The following is a 23,337-nucleotide window of genomic DNA, read 5'->3' as shown; positions in this document are numbered from 1 at the left end:
CTATTCGTGGTTTGTGTGATGGTGAGGAAGATGTATCTGAACCCCTTTCCTTTGCAAACTTCAAAGTTAGCTCAAAGACCAGTTATTGTGGTTTAAAGAAATTATATGGTCGTTTGGGTTCTGGGGCAGTAGTTCAATAATAAACTCTACAGTGAATGGGTAAGGTTTCTCTTTATACATTCCGTCCTGTGGCATGGTTTGTGTCTGGGCTCAGGATCTGGGTTTCAATATTCCTCTGAAGCTAAAGACTTACCAAATACACCAAATACCTACAGTGACTTACCTAAGAACAGAGGGTGAGATAATAGATTCTATAAATTTAGTGTAGGTATTTAGGGCAATTCAGAAAATTTGATTTGAAATAGAGAAAATCTGTACTAAATGTATCAGTAAATTTAAAGAACTGTCGAAAGTTGCTTAGTCTTAGAAATTGTTTACAATTCACTATAAAATAGTAACTTGTCACTGACTGTTTAGCATGACTAGATATTAAACTGTGGCAGTCCTGGGATCTAATCACAGACAGTGGAAGTGTGACACACTGGCCAATACTATAGCAGAAACCTATAAAATAACATATTTCTAAAGGTGGATATATCAAACTGATTCTTTGGCTTTGAAATGAATTTCTTCTATGTGCCAATTATTATAAGAGTGGGTCTTCATCCAAGGGCCAGATGCTAATAATGTGCATGGTGGCATCAATGATGGGTGACCACTCAGAAGAAAATCTCCAAAACCATTATAATGCTAACAAATAAAGGGGCTTCAGGAAGTGGAAGGAGCTGAGTGTTGTCACCTTCACTGACCACTGACAAGAACTCTGGCCTTTCCACCCTGCTTTGAAGAAACTGACCTACACACTAGACAGTGTACTTTTCCATCTTCTAAGCCTGGCCTTTATTCTTACTCAACAGGATCAGAAGGAGATAAGGAAATTGCTGTGGGCAGGCTGCTCTTCACAGATAAACTTGACTTATGGCTGTGCTTTGCCTTCATGTGTCTAGCCCTGTACAAGCAAGGCACACCCCTGGCAACGAGGTAAGGGGCTTGCTCTGCTTTTGTAGTTACTTAAAGTGGCATGCACTGCGTATTAGGGATAGGACCTATCCTCTCTTCATTTTGGGGGGCCTGACGACTTAGGCACATATTTCAATTTGTTCCTCAATGGCTTGAAGAGATTTGGGATTAGAGAGATCAAAGTTCTCCTTTAAAAACAAACTTCCACAGGAAAATACGTACATGATGTATCTGCATGCAATCCAGTCTTCCCAAAGTCTCCATATGAATGACTGATTGAACTAAATGTTCCTATCTCTTTAATAATAGAAAGCTTAAAAGGAAATTACATTATTGTATAAGATATTAGTTATAGGTAGTGGAAGTTTCTCAACTGAATACCTTAGTACTTTTAAAGAGTTAGTTTATTAAACATCTAGTTTTTTAAACCTGGTATTTAAAATATCACAATGAGGCTCCAGTGAACCACTCTACCAACAACTCACTCATTGTACCCAATACTAACTATATAAGGATCTAGAAGATGCATCATACCCAGTACTCAACCATTCAATTTCTTCAGCCACAAATTGAAATATTTGTTTGGCTGGAGGGAGGGACTCAGTCTCAAGACCCACAAGTTGCATAGAGGAGAAGTGCTAGCCCTGATACTTGCTTCATGCCACTTCATGTAACCACAAAGCTGAACAAGCCCATCACCTCACTGCTAAGAGCACACCGAGTTTTGTGCCCGTTTGTTATGAAATAACATCTACTCTGCTGTTAGTTTAGATTCGACAAAGTTTTCATTAAAAGATAGAAGCATGTGGAGTATACTTCTTAAAATGAGGTGCTTAATACCTTAAAAGGTTTTACTTTCCTGAATTTAAACATAAACACCGTTAAGAAAATGGATTGAATTGTCCGTTCAATTTTGTTTCAGTTAGAACACAGCACACAATGTGCAGGAGTAAAATACCGCAAGAGGCACTCATGCGCACAAAGGAACACAGACAGCTAGATGATCTTAAAGCAGTGCCTTATCCTCATGCCTCTGCCTTAGATTTCTTCTGGACCCCTTGTATTGGCTATTTTTATGTCAACTTGACACAGCTGGAGTTATCACAGAGAAAGGAGCTTCAGTTGAGGAAATGCCTCCATGAGATCCAACTGTAAGGCATTTTCTCAATTAGTGATCAAGGGGGAAAGGCCCCTTGTGGGTGGGACCATCCCTGGGCTGGTAGTCTTGGGTTCTATTCTTTAAGAGTAGGCTGAGCAAGCCAGGGGAGGCAAGCCAGTAAAGAACATCCCTCCATGGCCTCTGTATCAGCTCCTGCTCCCTGACCTGTCTGAGTTCCAGTCCTGACTTCCTTTGGTGATGAACAGCAGCATGGAAGTGTAAGCCGAATAAACCCTTTCCTCCCCAACTTGCTTCTTGGTCATGATGTTTGTGCAGGAATAGAAACCCTGACTAAGACAAATTGGTACCAGCAGAGTGGGGTATTCCTGTGACAACCTGACCATGTTTTGGGGAGGACTGTGGAAGGACTTTGGAACTTTGGGCTTGAAGATCCATTCGTTGTTAAGAGCTCTGTCAGATGTTGTGTAGGAGCTTGGAAGATAATGCTGAGAACAGTGCAGAAGATGGAGGCCTGGTTTGTGAAATTTCAGGGGGAAAATTAAAGACTCTCTTCAGGGCCATTGCTGTTTTTATTGTGAAGATTTTGTAGTTCTGGTTAGCTGGGGCTGAAGAATCAGCTGTGATTAACAAGATACCAGAACTACTAAAGCAAAAACTTTGCATTACTGGGACTATTGATGCTGGTTAGCTGGAGCTAAGAAATTAGCGGTGATTAAGAAGAGACCAGCATCGTTGAGGTGACATCTTCTGGGAAGTGTTTTCTGAAAGCACAAAGAGGCTGTGTTCCAGAGATAGGCAAGGTTGTACTCCTTCTGCAGCGGGACTTGGTAATGTGTAAGGGTCACCCAGGTGGTACTGGTTTTGAAGGCATGAAGGGGTCACACAGCAGCTCAGGCTTGGCACTGTGAGAGGCCATGGAAGGCCATTGGTGAAGGTGCAGCCCCAGTTGTAATTGAAGGCCCAGGACTGAAGGGGTCACGCAGTGTTTTGGAGATGCCAGTACCACGAGATGACCACCAAGAGCAGCAGCAGCAGTGGAGTACAGGCATCTGGAGCCCAGAGGACGACGTGTGTGCTACAAAGGGCATGGCTGGAGAAGTGACCCAAGCCCTTGGAGGAGTCCAGAAGATCGTGAGTTGGATCCCAGACGTTGGACGGTTGGAGATTGATTTTTGCTTTGATTGTGACTGTGCCCTGATATTTTCCCTCTTGAAGGAAGAAACTGTTTTAGTGGAGCCCACAGTTAAGAGACTTTTAATTGTAAAAAGACTTTGGATTTTAAAAGAGATGGATATTTTAAAGAGATTGAAATTTTAAGAATATGTAAAGACTGTGGGACTTTTAAATTTATTTAGATCTTGGGGATGAATAAGAATGTAAGGGTTGAGGCTTACTAGTGATGTGTTTGTGTGTCAAGTTGACAAGGGGTCAATTGTATTGGCTATTTTTATGTCAACTTGACACAGCTGGAGTTATCACAGAGAAAGGAGCTTCAGTTGAGGAAATGCCTCCATGAGATCCAACTGTAAGGCATTTTCTCAATTAGTGATCAAGGGGGAAAGGCCCCTTGTGGGTGGGACCATTCCTGGGCTGGTAGTCTTGGGTTCTATTCTTTAAGAGTAGGCTGAGCAAGCCAGGGGAGGCAAACCAGTAAAGAACATCCCTCCATGGCCTCTGTATCAGCTCCTGCTCCCTGACCTGTCTGAGTTCCAGTCCTGACTTCCTTTGGTGATGAACAGCAGCATGGAAGTGTAAGCCGAATAAACCCTTTCCTCCCCAACTTGCTTCTTGGTCATGATGTTTGTGCAGGAATAGAAACCCTGACTAAGACACCCCTTAACCCGAAGGTACCTTCATCCATGCCATTAAGGATTTCGTTCAATTCATCCTCAGTGTAGTCACAGAAATGCTCTTTCCAGCTGTCCCCATTTTCACTGCGCAGGACCACCAGTTCCCTCTCCTTTCCTCGAAGAGCGGCGAAGTGAGGGATCTCCACGATCACGGGCCTGGCACAGCAATGCAGAACACTCAGTGTAGACAGGATAAGCAACCCCAAGACAAGCAAGTCAACACAGTCTGTTGCAAAGTGACCTGGAATTCTACTCACTCTAGGGGAAGGGACACAGTGGGACATCCTCCAGAGCCCAGTGACTACCAGATGGTGGGACAGTGACACTCTACCTCAGGGGCACTGCGCCTTAAGTACATGCTTCTACTTTAAGCCAAATGATATTTCCCTGTGGGTGCAGGTGGCATTCTGGAACGTCTCCTTTGATAAATGTAGGTGTAGCACATTTAACCAAAAGAAATGTACATGCATGTCTACGATGTGTGCCAATCTCCTAAAAACATGTTCTATGGGTGCAAAATGACGACATGACTTAAGAGGGACAATGGCTCATACACTACATAGTTCATTGTGTTGTAAATGAGATGTCAGAAAGGTAGACTACTTGTGCTAATGAGCCATGCACTTGTGGCTTTTGCTCATACTGTCTTCATTCAAGGAAACAATAGGCATGTACACACCCTGTGGCTCTAATGAGCAGCTCAGTCAATAGCCCAATAGTGTCCAATGCCTATTACATTAGGGATACAGAACATGCACTATTCTATGATATTTTAGGTCACATTCAACATAGACAGAGGCCTTCCATTCTTGAGTCCAGGTTGCTTTGAGACAGATTCCAAACTCATCATAACGACATCATAACTAGCACAGAGTACAACTAGGCAAATCTCATGCTTGAACGAAAATGAAGGTCACAGCACTTTAAGGGAGAAGATATAAAAACGTCACTCAAAAATAAAAGTCACATACCACAAGGGTCAGAAATGGTCCACTAAAGATAGACTATACAGAGTTTAAATCATAGAGAGGGACATGTCATGGGCACAATGACGAAAAGAGAAATCATATCGCAGAAGAAGGAGAAGAATGGGGGCCAGCAGCCATCAATTTGTTTTAAGTCGCTCCTACCCAAGGAATTTGGTTCCAGGAGGCCCCAGCTGAAGGATTCGGCTGACCAAACTTTCTCCCTCATTAAGTGGGGGAGGAGCCGTTGGCAGGTGAAGTTTACTGAGTACATCCAAAGCAGCAATGAAAGAAAGAACAGAAGTGAGCTTCAGGTACCGTGTCCACAGAACCCCAGCATCACAGGGTGAAGTTTGGTTTCACACTGCGTTTGGTTCTGCCCCCTCCATTGGTCACAAAGAGCAAGGAACCTGAGACCCAGAGTGTACAATGGAGGTGCTTCTGTGCCAGGGGAGCACATGGCTGTCAAGTCTGTTCCTACTGAGGTTCACTGCCAGGGCGCTAGCCAAAAATGGAGGGAAAAAAATTGTTCTTTGGGAAAGTCAAAACTGTTGGGAATACCATGAAAACTCTGGACAGCAGCAAGATGTTTTCATGGATATTCCTCAACAGATTTGAAAGCTGTCAAAAAGCCTACAACTACCTGAGCAGGAGGGAGTTAGGCTCTGTACTGAACATCCAAAGATTCCAACCATTGTGACATTTTTTTTCTCTGATGCAACCCAGAACTTCACAGGCTCCTTCCAAAGCTCTACCTGATAAGAGCTATGAGAGGTGGTTTCTACAAGGGGGAACTAGCAACGCATCCCCTTTCAGGTGTGAATGTAATTTGGAGCAACCCGTTAACAGTTTGCTCCAAATTACAGGCTTTAGAACATTTCCAGAGTTCTAAAGCAGGAAACTCTCCCCAATATGACATTGACAACAATCAGAAGGCATCCTAATTAGCAAGAAATTTCTCTCAGCCTTAAGTGCGAAAACTTAAAGACAGTTAATTTGTTTCAAGATGATTTGAAATGTGTCCCCCTCCAGAGCTTTGTTCTTTTGTCACCGTTTGGTGGTAGCTTTTCACCTCTTGACACACTGAGGTGCCACTTTGTATGACAGCATCCTTACAGAGAGACAGGAGAAAGAAGAAATGACAATGTCTGCTCAAAATTGCCAAAATGAGCATGGTGGAGGTTGGTCTTACATTTCCATTTTACACTGTGACTTAATAGCTCAAGGTAGCAATTTTGATTACAGAAAAAAAATCATTTAGACTGAATTCTAGATATTTCATGAGGGCAATGCCTTTTGCATTGAGTTGAAGGCTACTGTCCAAAGAGATGGGGGCAATTGGAATCATAACCAAACAATGCATTAAATTTCTGCTTCAAACAAAGCACGTTTGTTTCTTTATTCTTTGCCTCTTAGCCTCAGACAAGAAGCAGAAATACCTACCAATGCCTAAAATGCATCGTTGGGAGTCTGGCAGCTATTTCCACATCTAAGGAAAAGCACCAACAATGTGCCTGTTTAACTCACTGATGCCTGACCGTGCTCCCATGGAAGTGAAGTCAAGGATCAAGGCACTGTTTTCAATTTTTACAAAAAAGTCACAGGAGCCAATCTCTTTTCAAAACGGCTTGACATACCTTTGGTGTTCCATCCCATTGATCTCAGGTAGAGGGCACGAGCCCATCGGAGACTAAGTAGGAGGTTTATGGGAAACCCTTACCCAAGGAACTGAGCTCCCGAAGGTCCGACTTCAATCAGGCGGCTGGCCAGGCCTTCTCCTTCCACCATGGGCGGCATTGTTGCCAGTCGATGGCGTTTCACAAGGCGGCAGGTGACTCGAGTTGGGGCTGTGCATTTCCGAGGCGGGATAATGATCCTGAGTCCATTGTGTCTGCATCCTCGCATGGCACCACCACGGGCATCCACCATAAAACTGACTAGGAAACTAAAAAGTGAAATAAAATATTAGATCTGCTTCAAAGCAATTCAGGAGATAAACACACTCTGGGAGGTTAACTTTCTCTATACTGTTTATTTTCTCAGGAAAATTCTTTTTAATGTAAATTCCATGTGGAAAAGTATTTTTTAATGCTTATACTAATATCCTAATATCCATATTTATAAACTTTTATTTTTTTTTAATTTGTATATGATCTTCACATGCTATTGAAGAATACTACTGATTTTTGCTGGTAACTGGATGGGAATTGCTCAGAACACGGGCAAGCCTTCTGTCTTTTTATCTATCCTTAGTAATCCACATGTTCAGATAAGAAAGACCAAATTGTATATGTTTTAAGTGAACTCAACTTAATATTCCAACATTACATCTGTCTAGCTCATTTTTGTGTAATCTCAGAATTGAAAAGAACAACCTTAAAGGCCTTATCATAAGGTCAAATTCAGGCTGCCACTGTGTCCTGTCTGCAAGTCATTTTTCCCTGGATGTAGATTTTTCTGGTTGCAAGATGGAAAACACTGTTTTGAACAGAATCAACTAATTTTCTGGTTTAAAAATTGCATTTGCACTTTTAAGAGGTCTCTGTGCTAAACCATTCTAACTGAAATAGGGTGTGAATGGCTGAAACAAACAGAGTCTGTATCTGCAGGATACGTCCAGCACGGGCACCCTGTGCTCATGCTGATGGAGATGCTGGCACCCTGTGATTTCCCTCAATTAATAGTGAACTGGACTTGAAACTCATTTACGTTTGCAAAAGCATCTCTGTGATGACTGCTTCCTATATTGCTCATTGATCATGACAAAAAACATCAGTAATCTCAGCTGTTAAGTGAGGATCAAAACTCTGAATTTTCTTTGGGGGAGGGGTAGTTACAAAACTTGGAGCAGCTTAGCTGGAATGTTTGTTATTTCATTAGTCATGACACTCACCAAGGTCTCTTGAGCAGGCACCTCCTACAGGAGCAAAAAATTAAATAGCACAATAATCTAGTTGTCCATGTCCATGTTACACAAGGACGTGTATGTACACTATGTAGGCTCGTCCACAATCACTTCAGCGTGCTCCCACTTTCAATGCATTTGCGAAGTGTACATGAGAACAACATAATGAAAGCAACATATAGGTGTTTCACAGATCGACCGAGATACCGAGAACCGCACCAGGCCAGATCAACACACCTAGATATTGCTTCCACGACAACACTGAAAACATTTGAAAGGTATTCCATCAAAGTAAGTGGTGGGATAGAAACGCAACACATTGATGTTATTTTTTAAAGGAGAGTGAAATATCATAGCATCCTCTTTGCAGCAGAACACAGAATGCATTAGACACGCCATTGAACAGAAAACCTGTTGCTAGTAAGAGAAATGGGTGCGGGGAAGCCCAGAGTACCCTCTGAAGCACGGCATGCAGCATGAAATCACAGGAGCCACAGACCTCCCGCATGCAGGAGCCAGCCTAGGCCTACCATTCTCCCCTAGCTGCTAAGCTTTCAGGAGGGGTGAGAGCTGCTTTGCACAAGCAACAGTTCAGAGGACGAGAACTGTTGGTATTCTGGGTGGTAGCAAGACACACTGAGAAATAGCTTGCAGCTTTTCTTACTCTTAGTCTTTAATATGAATTCTTCAGTGTTTTTTTTCTGACTTTTAAATACACGAATTTGCTGGAAATCCTGGAAATGCTTCCAGATGGACATGCAGATTTTCCCTTTATTATTTTTATTTGAGTACATTTACACTGATTTTCATTTAAAGGTGAATGCCTTAAAATGCCACAGTTTCAACCAGCAGAGTATCTAACCTCACTGCAATATTTCTGACTCGTTGATAGTTAACATCAATACTTCCTTTGATTTTCCTTCCTCCTCAATTTTTCTGAGATAGGGTCTCAGGTAGTACAGGCTAGCCTTGACCTTTCTACATTTGTGAGCTTAACTTTGGACTCTTAATTTCTTGCCTTTGCTTCCAAAGTTCTGTGGTTATAAATGTATCATCACACCCAGCTAATTTTTTAAATCTCAATTACTCTGAGCAAGAAATCGAGGTGCTGAAACTAGAAGGGATTATTAGTACATGTCATGAACCCTCGTAGTAGCTAGGTGCTTTGAAGGAAGTTACAAGGTTTGTGCACTCATGTCCCAGGCCCTTATATTTCCATGGTATATTATTCCAGGGATGACCTCTTGTCTGCAGGATATCAATTCTCTACTCAAAGGAACATGTAGACTACTCTGGTGGTCTGTCTTCAAAACAGTGAATCTGCAGCCATGCCCTTGACATATTCTTTTACTTTCCCTAGTGTGGTGCCACAGAAGCCCTCTTTCTGTTTTACTTCCTCCCTGATTTCTGCTTCCATGATCCTTTTTTGTGATATCCCCGAAATGTCAGGAGCTGCGCCAAGAACTTCACATTTATAGCCAAGTTGTCACTCTCTGATTTCATCCTTGCTTGGGCCTGCTTGCTAATTTCCTTGGTCAATAAGGTATGACCGGTCAGCTCATCAAGGTGTCATCTAAGGGCTGTAACAACAGGGAACACAGTCTCAGCCCCCCAGTACTCAGTCCAGGATGGATACAGAACAGAGTAGGGAGTCAAGAATCATTTTTGAATAGATGAATAAATATAAGAATGAAGAGACAGGCTATGACAAATGGTGTGTCCTTACAAGGAACAGAGAGAGTAAGGCTAAAGTATGAGGTAAGTGAAATCTTAGGTGTCTGGCCTATTATTACAATCAGGAATCATTCAAATCTCTACGTTCAGATGCAGCAAAGCAGCAGGAAAGTACTATGTCTAATTTTAAAGAGTCTACCACACGCATTTCTGCTGAACTGAGAGATCTAATGTATTCCTTGGGTAGAAAATGGGAGACTGTGAAAACTAATAGTTTGAATCTCATATAATTATTTTTTAAAAAAATAATACAAGACTGTTTGAAGAAAGGCTGAAAAGGGAGAAGTTGAAATAACAGAACGTAAGGAAGGACTGACACAGCACATAGACACACCTTCAGGAATCATGCCTGTGTCATTAGTGATCCCGAAAAAGCCCTAATCAAATGCAAAGCAAAATGGAAAACTCAAGTGTGCAATGTGTATAATTCAGGGGAAAACAGCAGACAGCTGAGCAGGGTAAGCCTCTAGATTTTACCAAGTAAGAGAAGTAATGACATAGGCTACCAGACAATCACAAACTCCAGTGGGGATTTTTTCCTTAGAAACTAAGAGGAAAGAGAGAACAAAAAGTAAAATAGAAAGATGCCAAGAAGTAGAGAGGGCTGAAAAGACATGAACACTAACTATCAAGGAACAAAGGGTATTAAAGTTTAGCCCTGCTGTAAATGTTCTGGCCAAATTGGACTCATAATATAGTTATCAAATGACTAAGACAGGACTTTACTGTATACTCCCAAGGCCTCTCCTTAATGTAAGAAGAGGAGGAGAACAGAGACTGCACTACACAACCAGATGCAATTGAAGTCTACTGGTAAAGCCAGCACGCTATCTTGTCAATCCCACCACTTTCAAGCAGAAAACTGGGTAAGCATTTGAGAAATTTCATCAAAAATGGCAGAATACCAAAAGGCACCACTACCTGGATGGCTAAGGGAATTAGGAGCCAGTTACTCTGCAGTGTATGAAGCAGGAGCCAACAGTGCAGGAACTTTTTTTTTTTTACTGTGAGGACTGTGGGGTAAGGAGGGAGGATGAAAGGGGTGACTCATGAGATGGGTCTGGAGTGAGCCGAATGTATATGACTCAGAGCTATGGACTGAAAGCTCAGCTCTATAGTCTGGAGTGTGACATGGAAGCCTTCAACCTCTGGGAGCTGACCTGATCACAGCTATCGGGAACAGTAAGCCATGTGCAAGTAAAGAATACAGATTCAATAAATGGCTGCCCCCATCATCTTCTTCTTTTCTGCTTTTTTAAAAAAAAAATCTTTTAAATGTCATGATCATTAAAATATATATCATACATCACCTAAAACATTGGGAAAAAATTATTAAGAATGTTCAAGATACTCACATGTGTGCTAAGGAGTTTAATGTCGTCAATAGAATTTTGGTGACATTATTTACGTGTGAAGCCCAGGCCCAGACTTATCTCTATTTTGAGCTATTTTTGTAACCACAGTCAAGTAACTTAACAATTTTGTTAACCTTGTTTTCTTACCCATGAATTAAGGGAGTTAGGTGAATACATATCTGAACTTACTGCCTAATGCTACAAATTTGATGTAGTTCATGGCTGTCTAGATCAGACAGTCTACTTAAATGTTTGATTTTAGATGGCTCTGGGAGATTTCCTAACTGGAAAGCAAACGGTTATTACCCCTAGTCAATGGAGTCTTTGACCTATGGTTAAATAGATACTTTGCTGAAAACGTGTAGATGTATTTCATTAGACATTGACTTAGGACTACACAGGGAAAAAATAGCAAGGGACATTGTCTCTGATGCTTCTGACTTTTCAAATGACAGCAGTCATGCAAAGTAGAAACTCTGCAGTTTTCTAAATTGTGAGATACAACATTGTCACAATTTAAAAAGGAATAAAAGCAAATGCAATTCACTTTTATTAGACAGAGGACTGGACAATAAATATGCAATTTCATTAGCTAAACCAGTACATGCTTCAGAGGAGGCAGCAGAAAACAAGGATTTGGACTTTTAAGGACTGCACTGTCCACCCACAAAGTTACTGATAGTTCAAATTTCCATTTAATTCATCTAGGACCATGGGCTGGGAACAGGGAGGAGACTGCAGCATTCAGAGTTAGTCACTGGGTGAAAGACAAGAGAAAAGATGCATCAGGGTGCTTCAGTGAGGTCATGTACACAGCAGAGGCCCTGGCATTAATTCTGACTCAGTGGTACTATCTAAAACCACACCAGGAGCCTCCTTCTCCATAATCTCCTAGTCCCTTCCTAGTTCTCCAGATTCCACAAACTAAAAAGCTGATGGAGAAATGATGTTGACTAGTGTAGTTCAAATTTGTTTAAATCACTCAATAATTATTTACCAATCCCCATGTCCATGACCAGATACACATTTATGGTGTACTTGAGAAAAGATAAAAAGATTAACTGAACTTTTAGAATGAAAATATAAAATTGTCTTATTTATCGAGGGATAATCCATAGTATCATAACGGCTGGCCACAGAATAAAAATCCTTTAATCAGCAGCCCAAAAGGAACTTTAAAAATAACTTCATCTAAATAACATAGCATAATTGCTATATTTACAAGGTGGAGATGTCATTCCACAGCACAATTTCCAAAAATATCAAAAGGTTGGACTTAAAATAGAGCTAGCAAAAAAAAATTACCATTAATAAATAAGTCTTTGACTCACCTAGGATATGGCTAGATAAGGCAAAACAAAGAGGAAATGGTCTGAGCGCTACTAAAAATTGCAACCTTAAATAAAACTTTGTAATAGCTCTGCCAATTTGCCTCATCATGGGAACATAACATAAGCTTTCAGTTGGATGTAGCACTTTTCCTCACGAAAGCATATACGATGTGGAGGCCATGACCAAGACAGGAGTCCATTTTAATGTTGGCCCAGCTCACCTCATACCTGCTGACATTAAATACACCCGCTTTCCCTTTACTGGGAAGAGGAAAGTGAGCAATGGGCTCAATTTAGAGAACATAAACCCTTGCAAATATTTTGCTAGACATCATCAACACTAAAGCATCCTGAGGTGGGCATATGCAGAAGGAGATGGCAAGGGGGCGGGGACCAGAGGGGGCACATGTTCAGAGAAGGAATTACGCAGAGGTTCACCTGCTGTTGTCACGATCAAGACATGGAGAGGCGCGGCTGCAACAGAATAGATACTTTAGCATAGAGAAAGAGGTAATAAGTGAAATATAAAGAATGAAATCAGATGTGATTTTGATTGAAATATTTAACTCATATACCAACACAGTAGTCACTGAAAAAAAAAGATGGAGATACAAGTAAGATATCACTCTATGCAATAATAGAGATGTCACTCTCCAAGCGCTTAGAGAAGAAAAGGCTTTGGAGCCTTTGTGACTCGTCCCAGTTTAGGAAGCTGGGGAAGTTACATATTCACTGAATACGGAAGTGAAACCTTAGTTAGCATTGGCTCATGGAGACACTCAGTAAAGGCTAAGTGTTCAAGAAGCTAAAAAGCACCAAGTGACATTATAAAGATATGTATATGGTTTTGATTCAATTGCTCTCCACTGGGAAATTCTTTAATGCTTTTTAGATAAGGCAATTCCCTGTTGGGCTACAGCAGAAGAAACACACACAGGAAAGATACAGCTTAAAGGATACCTTGTGTGGCGGATACAGCATAAAGTCTATAGCAGAGCACGTAACATTAATCAGCTACTAGTGGGTAGTGAAGATCTCTGCAAACATAACCTTAGTGCTTCTGTACAAGACTGCATCGACTGCTTTGAGCATCGTGGTCCCTGAGCCTAATCGAATTCCTACTCTTCACTACTCTTTTACCCACAAGTCTGTGCATCCTCAATCCCACAGGGTTTCATAATGTTCCAATGTTTACTGACATAGGCAATTTATTTCTTCAATGAACCAGAAATACAGTCTTCTAGAACAGTGATTTGCTACTTTACAAAAAAAAAAAAATTCTCCATCTGAAAAAATTAGCCTTCATGGATCTAAAAGAACTAACTCCCAGGATATTTTAAGAAATAGGAACAACTAAATTAAACACCAGAAGTACTTCTGTAAGCATCTATGCTATGTTGTCCCATGCAGAAGAGACTTGGCTGCCTTACACGCCAAATATTCATCTTTTGTGACTAATTTGTGTGTGTGAGTTCAAAAGTCACAACAAAAGCTGTCTTCAGCTTGTTTTTAAAAGATTCCTATCTAGAGGCTATATTTTACTTGTGGCATATCCTAACACCTGATGAGTTGATATCGAATTCTCAGTATTTGACTATCATTAAAACATTACAGAGACTTTCAGAATAACAATATATAAGGTGAGTTACAGAACTAGATATTGGTAGACATGGCCTCCCGTCAGCCAATTCATTATGCATATTAATTCATTATGCATATTAATTCATTATGAAATTAAGAATTGTGAAGTTATTTTTTCTTTTTTCCTTTTCTTTCTTATCTTATTTTTATTTATTTATTTGGTGTTTTGTTTTGGTTTTGGTTGGTTGGTTGGTTTTGGTTTTCTGTCATAGGATTTCTGTGTATGGTCCTGTCTGCCCTGGAACTTGCTCTATAGACCAAGCTGGCCTCAGACTTACAAAGATCTGCGTGCCTCTGCCTCCCAAATGCTGGGATTAGAGGCGTGCGCCACCACCACTTGACAGAAGGTTTTTATACAGACTACTGGTAAGCCCTTCATGTGGCGCTTCTAAGAGTGGCTGTTTCCTGGATTCATTATGAGTCTGTCAGGCAACTCAGAAAAAAAAAAAGTCAAGACTTTCATTTGTCAGATTCTGGTTATATCTGCAGAGAAAGGCCAGTTTAATCATTGACCCAGTCCCTCTCTGCCAGGAGCATCTTTAAGACATGAAGTAGAGAGAGAGTAAACTACCAGTACTGAGCAGTGCAAGTGAGAGACTGCAGCTTGAAGGTAAGATAGGCTATTGAATTCAATTTAGCATTATCCTCACGGACACATTGCATATAATCACAAATTCTCTGCATTATCCCCTTACCAAATCATCACCTTTTCCTTACATTTTGGGTAGATTAAAACTCAGATCCTTGAAAAATATCTAATAGCTACTACTTAGGAACCTAGAATGTGATGATAAAAAGTCAATGTTACAACATATATGATGAATGTTATACATCTATTGCTATGAATATTACTTTCAAACTTCACAGGCCTTAGAACCATTGAGGTGTCAAGGATAATTTCCCTTCTACTTAAAATCATCTGTAGCACCATGGTTGTTGGACATGGTAGAGACATCAATAGATGATGCTACCTGGTAGAAATAAGCCCATCATGCCATCATGGAATGAATATATTCTTATTGCCATTCAGAAGACTCAGGACACATTCTATTTAACTAATTTGGAGTTTGTGATAAGTATGAAATGCATCTAAAGAGAATGTAGAAATAGTAAAAGCTATACCCTATTTATTGTTTCAAGGTAAAATCTAATGATGTTAAAAAGCATTTCCTGTTTAAAAACTCCCCAGTGGAATAAATTTTTAATACTAACTTTAGAAATAAGTAAATGAAAGTCAGAATTTTTTTTATGATATGCCCATTGCCACATATAATCAGTATCAGAGTCTGAATTCAGATCAGTCTGATGTCAAAGGACAGTCTTAGCCGGCAGATTCCTCTTTGTCATGTGGTCTTTTGACTTCAAAGAACACTACCTACTTTCCTGAAGAGCTGAGTCTAGTGCTTTGCAGAGCTGGCAAATGTTGAAGAATTAAAGTGGCTAAGAACCTTCTGGAGAGCCAGATGTGTACTCTGCCTGATTGACTGAGCAAAGGTTTTTCCCTTTCTAACAGTTTCAGTAACCTGAACTCATAGATACCAGTGCCAGGAGCTGAGGACAGAGGCTCTGGTGTAATGGGAGTAAGATGTGAATTGCACATCGATGTCTTTAATGATTAATTTTTATTTGATGTCCATGGTGTTTTTCCTGGATGAGGTCCCCTGGAACTGGAGCTACAGACAACTGTGAACTACCATGTGAGTGCTGGAAATTGAACCTGGCTCTTCTGGAAGAGAAGACAGTGTTCTTGACAGCTGAGCTATCTCTCCAGCCCTGGACATTGATGTCTTTAAAGACCCCACACTGATTTGACTAACTAAGAGTCAGTATAATAAACATTTGAAATTCAGAAGAGCTGGTTTGCTGCAGACTAATTTTTTATAGTTTTCTTTTCTTTCCTTCTTTCTCTCTTCCTTCCTTCCTTCTTTTCTTTCTTTCTTTCTTTCTTTCTTTCTTTCTTTCTTTCTTTCTTTCTTCCTTCCTTCCTTTCCTTCCTTTCCTTTCTCTTTCTTTCTTTCTTTCTTTCTTTCTTTCTTTCTTTCTTTCTTTCTTTCTTTCTTCCTTTCCCTTTCTTTCTTTCTTTCTTTCTTTCTTTCTTTCTTTCTTTCTTTCTTTCTTTCTTTCTGTCTTTCTGTCTTTCTCTCTTTCTTTCTGCCTGTCTTTCTTTCTTCTTCCTTCCTTCCTTCCTTTCTTCCTCCCTTCCTTCCTTCCTTTCTTTCCTCCTTCCTTCCTTCCTTCCTTCCTTCCTTCCTTCCTTCCTTCCTTCCTTCCTTCTTTTCTCTGTTACATGCTGATCTTTCATTACCAGTAATCAACCACAATGAAGTAACCATTATCTACTCATTATAGATCATAGATATTATTTAGATTAGAAAAATAAATTGGATATTGATGTGCATTAAACTTTGAGAATTTCCTTTTTAAGATTAATAATTAACTTGAAAACCAAACTATTACCGTAACATTCACTCTTTAAAAAAAATTGCTATTGGTAGTTGGTTACATTGTAATCTAAAATTATGACTTTATTTGGTGGCATGGAGTCTGGGTTCTTATCTGTTGTCCTCAGTCATTGATGCCCAGACCTCTTCTCTCTTACTTACATGGGGGGGACCTCAGTAGCAGAAGGCAATTCTAGGGTTTTTGACCAATTTATAATAGAGATTTTAATTATTTCATTTTGCATTTAAAATTCTTAATTCAATTTAAATGGAGTTTAATCTTTTTAATTCCTCTAAGGAACTCTTGGTAGACCAAGAACTAGCTATAGTATTTAACAAGGAAAACAGGGTGTTTATTTTCAATATCTGTCTAATTTTATGGTGTTTCATAGACTATTACACTAAAAAGTTCAAAATGTTTATGATGTCCTGGACTACTTCCCTGGAAGGAGGATATTTTAAAACACTAAGAAGAAAGGTCCCACTGTTCAAAACAGTTATGAAGATTACATGTAAGGAGTTTGGGATAATAATTTAAACCGAAGTGCTCCATTTTTTGGTAAATTATGGGTAGAAATTTTACTTAAAAGAAAACACATGAAGATTTTTATATAGCCATAATATTACTATACTATTACTAAAACCTGAGGGCAAAAACAATTCAAAAAGTATTCTATTTTAAACTCTTTAAGAAATGTATACATATTAAATTCTTGCATCCCAAAGAAGACTAGAGTTATGCTGAAAGAACTGTTCAAAGTCTGGTGTTAACTTTGGTTTTTGTTTGTTTGTTTGTTTTTTGTTTTTTTTTCGAGACAGGGTTTCTCTGTGTAGCCCTGGCTGTCCTGGAACTCACTTTGTAGACCAGGCTGGCCTCCAACTAAGAAATCCGCCCACCTCTGTCTCCCAAGTGCTGGGATTAAAGGTGTGTGCTACCAAAGGTGTTAACTTTTAAGTAGTGATAAACAGGCAGTGTTGGATCCACTCTACAAAGGGCATTGGAAGCACAGCTGAGAGGACAACTCTAGCTGTGAACTTCTCTTTATTTAACGTCACTACTTGAGTGTTCACATTTGTGTATGTGTGTGACGTGGACTTCCATAACCACCACTTTAAGTGCATTTATATGTGAGGAAAGGCATTTATTTCAAAGGCCAGCCAGTTCATCTTAGCAGATTGAAACTTTCAAATAAGCTGTTGGCCACGCCTCTTTTTAAAAGATGGCTCTAAAGACTGTATGCGATCAGTAAAGAAGTGGCCCCCATATTCTAGTCTGTCAGCAAACTGTTGCTGCTAGTTATTTTAAAACAGTAGTTTTCTATGCTGAATTCAACCCCCTTTTTGCTGTCTCATTGGTGTAGCTGGAACTATGTTGGAAAAAGCAACATTATTCACAAGTTGAAACAAAGGGCGCCTCGTCTGTAAGCTAAGCATCCACTAAAGCAACTGGACAAAGCTGTGACTTTTCACATCTCTTTTTACCTCTTGATCTGGATACATAATATTGATTCACTCACCCTGAATGAATAGGACTGGAAGAAAGAGCCACGTTGTCTAAGTTCTCAGTGCCCCAGCTCAGACGATAAGAATTCCTTTCTGCCTCCTTGGCTAGTGCAGACACCTACACACAAAGAACAGTGGGTTCAATGAAAAACGATGCTTCAAAACTCAAGTAAAATACAAGGAATTCTGAAAAAGCATAAAACAAAAGGAGCCATGACTTAGAAGATTTTCAATTAAGAAAAACATAAGAAATAAATCTGAAAAAAAAAACCTTCTAGTGTATTTCCTTTTAACTCATACAATAGCACAGTACTTTGAAAGCCAAAAAAAAAAAAAAAAAAGTCTATTTCCCTGTATCCAATCCATCAAATTATACCTAAAATTAAAAGGTTCTGTCTGGAGTAAACTTTAAGCACTTTCTCACAGCTACCTTAAATATTGCAACAAAATTTACTTCCAACACACCGTTCATTTTATAAACATGCCCTGCTTCATTTTTCCCCCTCATAATGGAAATATTATTCCCAGAACACAAATCTTTACATAAAGAAAGGAACTCAGTATGGCTGAAAAAGGAAACACCATAATCTCTCATGCGATGAGACACCCTCAGATCTATCATCCTGATCTTGTTGTTGCTGTCATTAAGAAAGAATTTATCTTTATTGTTCTTTCTTTTTACTTTCTTCTCTCGACCCACCCCACCACCAACTTGTTTCCACTGGACCACTGGATAGTTGTGGTGTTAGGACGTAGGAAAAAGCTGTCCAGAAAGCAGATACAAAGGCAGAAAGTCCTGTACCTGGTGGCTGGGGATCACAACCGTGTCGTCAATCATGGCACTGTCCCTCAGGTACGATGCGTGGCTCAGAGTGTGAGACCTGTCGGAACTGAAGGACCGGAGGCTGGTAGGTTGGCAGGAGGTCATGGTCATGTACAGCAGTCATGTACAGCGGTGGAGGGTTGGGAAGGTGAAATGAGCCGAGCAGGAGAATGAAAAAAGCCTGCTATTAGCTAACAGTGCAACTTCCAGGGGACACGGGTCTCAGAGTGGCCCTACCCAGGTCTCTGCCCAGCAGCCAAACGCATCCCCAGACTGTGCTTAACGCTGAACAGCTAGGGCACAAGGGAATCCGCAAGTTACATTCGATACTCCTAATCTGATTCGCTTTCTTTCCAGAAAAGTTTGAAACCAGCAACTGTCACTTATTTGCCAGTGGGGGGAAAATTTTTATGCAGGCAATAGCTCTTAAATCTGTGTTAAATAACGTCCCTGCAGCCGTGGGAAAATATTTGGTGGGAAGTAGACTACTCAGAGAGCAAAAGCAAAATGAAAAGGCAGGGTTGTGTTTTTTTTTTTTTTCTTTTTTCCCCTCTTTATTGTCTCTTCTCTTCTCCTGCCACTTTCCCTTCCTTTCCACATTGTGAATAGCTGAATGTCAGTGTCCTCCCCTGGAAGGTACAGAGTGAAATGAACTGTGGCCAAATGCGTGCTTCCTGTGGAAGTGGGGCGCCTCCTGTTTACCTCGGGTGAGTGCAGCAGTGCTGTGATCTCAGAGGAGAACACTTCCCCTTTGCATGCCCTGTGTGTCCTGTAGGAATCCCTAAAGAGTTGCCATGGGGACGAGAGGCAAGAGCAGGACAGACACACACCAACTCAAGGGCAATTCGCCAATGGATGCTGACCAAAAGTGATGTGGGGCTTCAAAGTGCAATTAAGGCCTTGCAATTCAGTGTTTTGAATTTTTGATAAATCTGATCTTTGTTATTCCAAATTATAGACTCAAATGCAATGGACAGAACAATTGTCCTTTGCGTAATTTAGTCCTTCTAATTAATCTGCACAGTCAAATGACATTATGTTGGTATAATTAGTTTTGTTTTCCTGAGACAGAGTCTTAATCTGTCACCTAGGCTGATCTGGAATTCACTATGTAGCCCAGGCTGGCCTTGAACACTTGATGGTCCTGCCTCTGTCTTCTGGGGTCTTCCTCAACTGGTTTTGATATAGAGGAGGTAGAGGGAGTTATTAAGTTTTGTCTTGCCTAAATGACTAACAGAAAGAAAGAAACAAAGTAGCCTACAGCCACAAAAGAGAAGGTTAGATATTAGAGTGTGAAGACAGAGGGAGAGAACTGGACAAGACCACAGTTTGAGTGTTCACTTCTTTATGGATCTTACGTAGCTGTCTCTGCTGCCTGTCGTGAATCAAGCTCATGTGTCCTAACTGTTCTTTTCTCCCCTAATGATGTCAAAGAATCTACTTAAATGAAGTAAATATGACTGGAACATTCTAACAGCAGAGACATAATTCTCTCTGGTGAAATGATAACAAGAATAAACTTTTGAAAAAAATTTAAATCTCTACATCATAAACTGAGTACATTTGGTGGGGGACATCACAGACAAGTTTAAACATGTCACAACCGAGTTTCCATTGACAAGACATTATTTCGGGGAGGCCTCCTGTTGAGTTAATGCACTGAGAATAACATGCTCAAAGAAATTAAAATGTACTTGTTCACTTGGAGGATCCAACAGCTATAGATAGAAGGATTCAGTTTATACTTTCTCCTTTTTTCACACAACCGCCCTATAGAATTGGATGAGTGTAACAATCACTAGCTTAGGAAACTATAATTCCTACTAGACATTCAATTTGTAGAGTTTGAAGCCCCTTTGAATAAGGAAATATGTGACATTGTCAGTGTGGCTGAAGAAGGGTCGGTGATTTGTTGTTAGAGTTTTCCTATTTGTATTTGGACAGTTGTAAGCAATAATAATAAATGGATCCAATTTCAACTGACTGTACTCTGGCTGTGGTTTTGACCCATCTGCATTAAACTGTATGTGTTCTAATCCTTCTGTATGTATGCTTATTTTAGGCACCCTAATGTTGATTTCTGTCTTTTCTCAGTATAGATAGGCTGCTAAGTTTGTTATGGAAGGGCCATGCTCCTGCGTTGCCAGCCACAAGGTGGCGCTGTAAGAGTTAGAATCAGGAATCGGAGCTGGTTCTTGTGACACTGTTCTAACTCCAGTAGTTACTCATTTAGCATGGGGGGGGGGGAGCAGCGCAGAAGAGGGGCTAATTTGAGGAAAAATCTATAATTCTAGAATATAAGCAGCGTTTGCCAGAGCGCGCGGACACACACACAGTGAGCAGTGAGCTGTGATGAGCAGGAAGCAGGGAAATGCGAATGAACCCAGGAAGACCATGGTTCCATGCCGTGTAATACCTACCTGGGAATGGTATTATGGACAGCACACCAAATAAAGAAATAATGAAAGAGGAGAATGGTTACCAAAAAAAGTGATGTACCAAACTGCTCAAGCAAAACTGAAAGAATAATTAATAAAACATGAAGATGAGATGTGGTCTGGAAGACCTATTTGGGGGCTTGTGTATACACGTGGTGGTCAAGAGGTGCACATGGGAATCCAAGAACAGAGCGTGCAAGGCTTGTTTCATGTCTCTGTCTCTGTATGCTAAGTCTCAAACCATTCACCTCCTCCCCACTCTATGCAAAGTATGTTATAACTCTCAGCTTTACACTGAAAATAGAAACTATGAGTGAATCGGGCATTTAAAAAATAATTTTAAAAAATAACTGATGAAAATGAAGTGTTCTTTGGCTGAGCTTAATCAGGCTATTCATAGATTACTGTGAATTCACACAAAGCTATAAATATTTTCTTATGCTGAAACATAGAGTGGGGGCTGTCCCTGAATCTGTTGCCTACTTACATAGCCCATTCCCCCTAACTGAGCTGCTTTGTCTGGCCTCAGTGGGAGAGGATACAGCTAGTACTGCAGTGCCTTGAGGAGCCAGGGTCAGATGATACCCAGCCCTGCAGTCCCCTTCTCAGAGGAGGAGAGGAGATATAGAGGAGGGGAACTGTATTAGAGGGAAGCAGGCTGCGGTCAGGCTGTAAAGTGAATAAGTAAATTAATAAAAATTATTTATAGCAGAAAAAGAATCTCAGATTACAAATCCAAATCTGTCACCAGATAAGAACTTAATGTATGGATCACAGGTTCGATCACCTCTTCTCCACACCTCCCAAAGGCTCCTCCTTCCTTACCTTGACCCTAAGGGCTACCCTCTATGAAAGCCACCAATATCAAGGAATCACAACCCATCTTCTTCAACTGCCCCATAAAACTCACCAACTAATCCTACTACCCACATCTCAAAATTGTCACTGTGGAATTCTTTCTACAACTGGACGAGGGTTAGAGTTTAATACTGTCATCACCACCAGCAAACAGTATACCGCACCTACGTTGTCTAGCCTATTGACCCCTCTCCACCATAATGACTGCCTGTGTCACAGACGAGGGATTCTGGTAAAATGCAGGTGTGCATCCCCTACATTCCTGATCCTGCCCACTGCACCACCATCTGGTCCCGCTAACACAAGCCTCTGCTAACCCCGCTGTGAAGGCTTCAGTGCCTTCTGCCTTTCCCAGAAGCAGTGCTCAGCATTCCACCTGGTTTGGTCCACTGCCTGTCAAAAAGTTTGAGTCTCTTTGTCCTACAGAGATGCTCAGAACCCTTCTGCCCCAGCCTTTCAAGGTCTCTGTTAGGCTCTGAATTTCGAGAACATATTTTAATCATGTTGGTACCTCCTGGACTTACCAGGATGACCAATTCAAGAATGAACTTACACAGAAAAAAAAATGTGAGGAAAGAGGACAAAAGAAGAGGAAAAACAGAAAAACAAACAAACAAAACAAGAAATGGGATCCAGGCTCTCAAGGGGAAAGCCCCAAATAAGTTGTCTACAGAGATTATTTGTGTAGAATTGATGATTCTCCCTTAAGTGATAAATAAGTGGGAAATTCCTAAAGTGGCTGACAAGAGTCAGCTTTGCACTATGATCACAGGACTGTTGATGGGAAGACAACACAGTAACATGGACAAGCGCACGTGTGACCCAGCTTGGCAGCCATACTTCTGAAGAAGCACCCGGAATATTCTTAGACCTATTGCTACAGAGGGTAGCAAGAGCCAGTCGTATTAGTTTGGAGTAACCGAGATAACATGGACCCAGTTCAGAATATTAGCAAGGCTCCTTGGATTTGTCCACAAAGTGGGATCCTTATGGACTCGGGTCACCTCTTAAGGTCCCATCCTCCTTCATTTTTATTTATTTATTTATTTTTTATGGAAAAGTTGACTCCAGGGCAATTTTCCTTTGAGCTTGTCTTCTGTTATTCTTCATAACAGATTTGTGTGCACACAGAAATTACAGCGCCAAGAATTAACTTAGAGTCAGAGGTATCTGGAGATGCTAACCACAACTGCCTTTAGAATTTGCCTGCAGAGAAAAGTGGCATCTGACTTTGGAAGGCAGGGAATCCTTTTTAATCTTGGCTCACTCTTGCCTTGTGGTAGCTGCATGATTATGCAGTATTCTTTGATAATCTCTGAACTGGTTTCCTGGTCCTCAAAATGGGCTCTACTT

The 23,337-nt window shown here is 40.6% G+C and overlaps 1 protein-coding gene across 6 annotated transcripts in view; it reads right to left on the bottom strand.

The window, feature by feature from the left end:
• Ank2 (ankyrin 2) overlaps window positions 1-23,337 on the bottom strand; it is a 605,825-nt gene that overhangs the window by 39,164 nt on the left and 543,324 nt on the right. For 3 of the 6 annotated variants that reach the window (XM_029474795.2, XM_085835542.1, XM_085835543.1), the window contains 6 exons: window positions 18,668-18,770; window positions 17,880-17,983; window positions 12,719-12,754; window positions 6,676-6,900; window positions 5,121-5,219; window positions 3,992-4,146 (listed from right to left, as the gene is read on the bottom strand). In XM_029474795.2, the coding sequence (XP_029330655.1) occupies window positions 3,992-4,146; window positions 5,121-5,219; window positions 6,676-6,900; window positions 12,719-12,754; window positions 17,880-17,983; window positions 18,668-18,770 (722 nt within the window). Of the gene's footprint in view, window positions 1-3,991; window positions 4,147-5,120; window positions 5,220-6,675; window positions 6,901-7,848; window positions 7,873-12,718; window positions 12,755-17,879; window positions 17,984-18,667; window positions 18,771-23,337 lie in introns of all 6 variants that reach the window. The other 3 variants (XM_085835541.1, XM_085835544.1, XM_085835545.1) reach the window with 3 other exon arrangements.

This window comes from Mus caroli, unplaced genomic scaffold (genome assembly GCF_978045245.1).
Source record: "Mus caroli unplaced genomic scaffold, Mus_caroli_1 scaffold_3, whole genome shotgun sequence".
NCBI lineage: Eukaryota > Metazoa > Chordata > Mammalia > Rodentia > Muridae > Mus > Mus caroli.
This window is presented reverse-complemented; position numbering and strand designations above follow the sequence as displayed.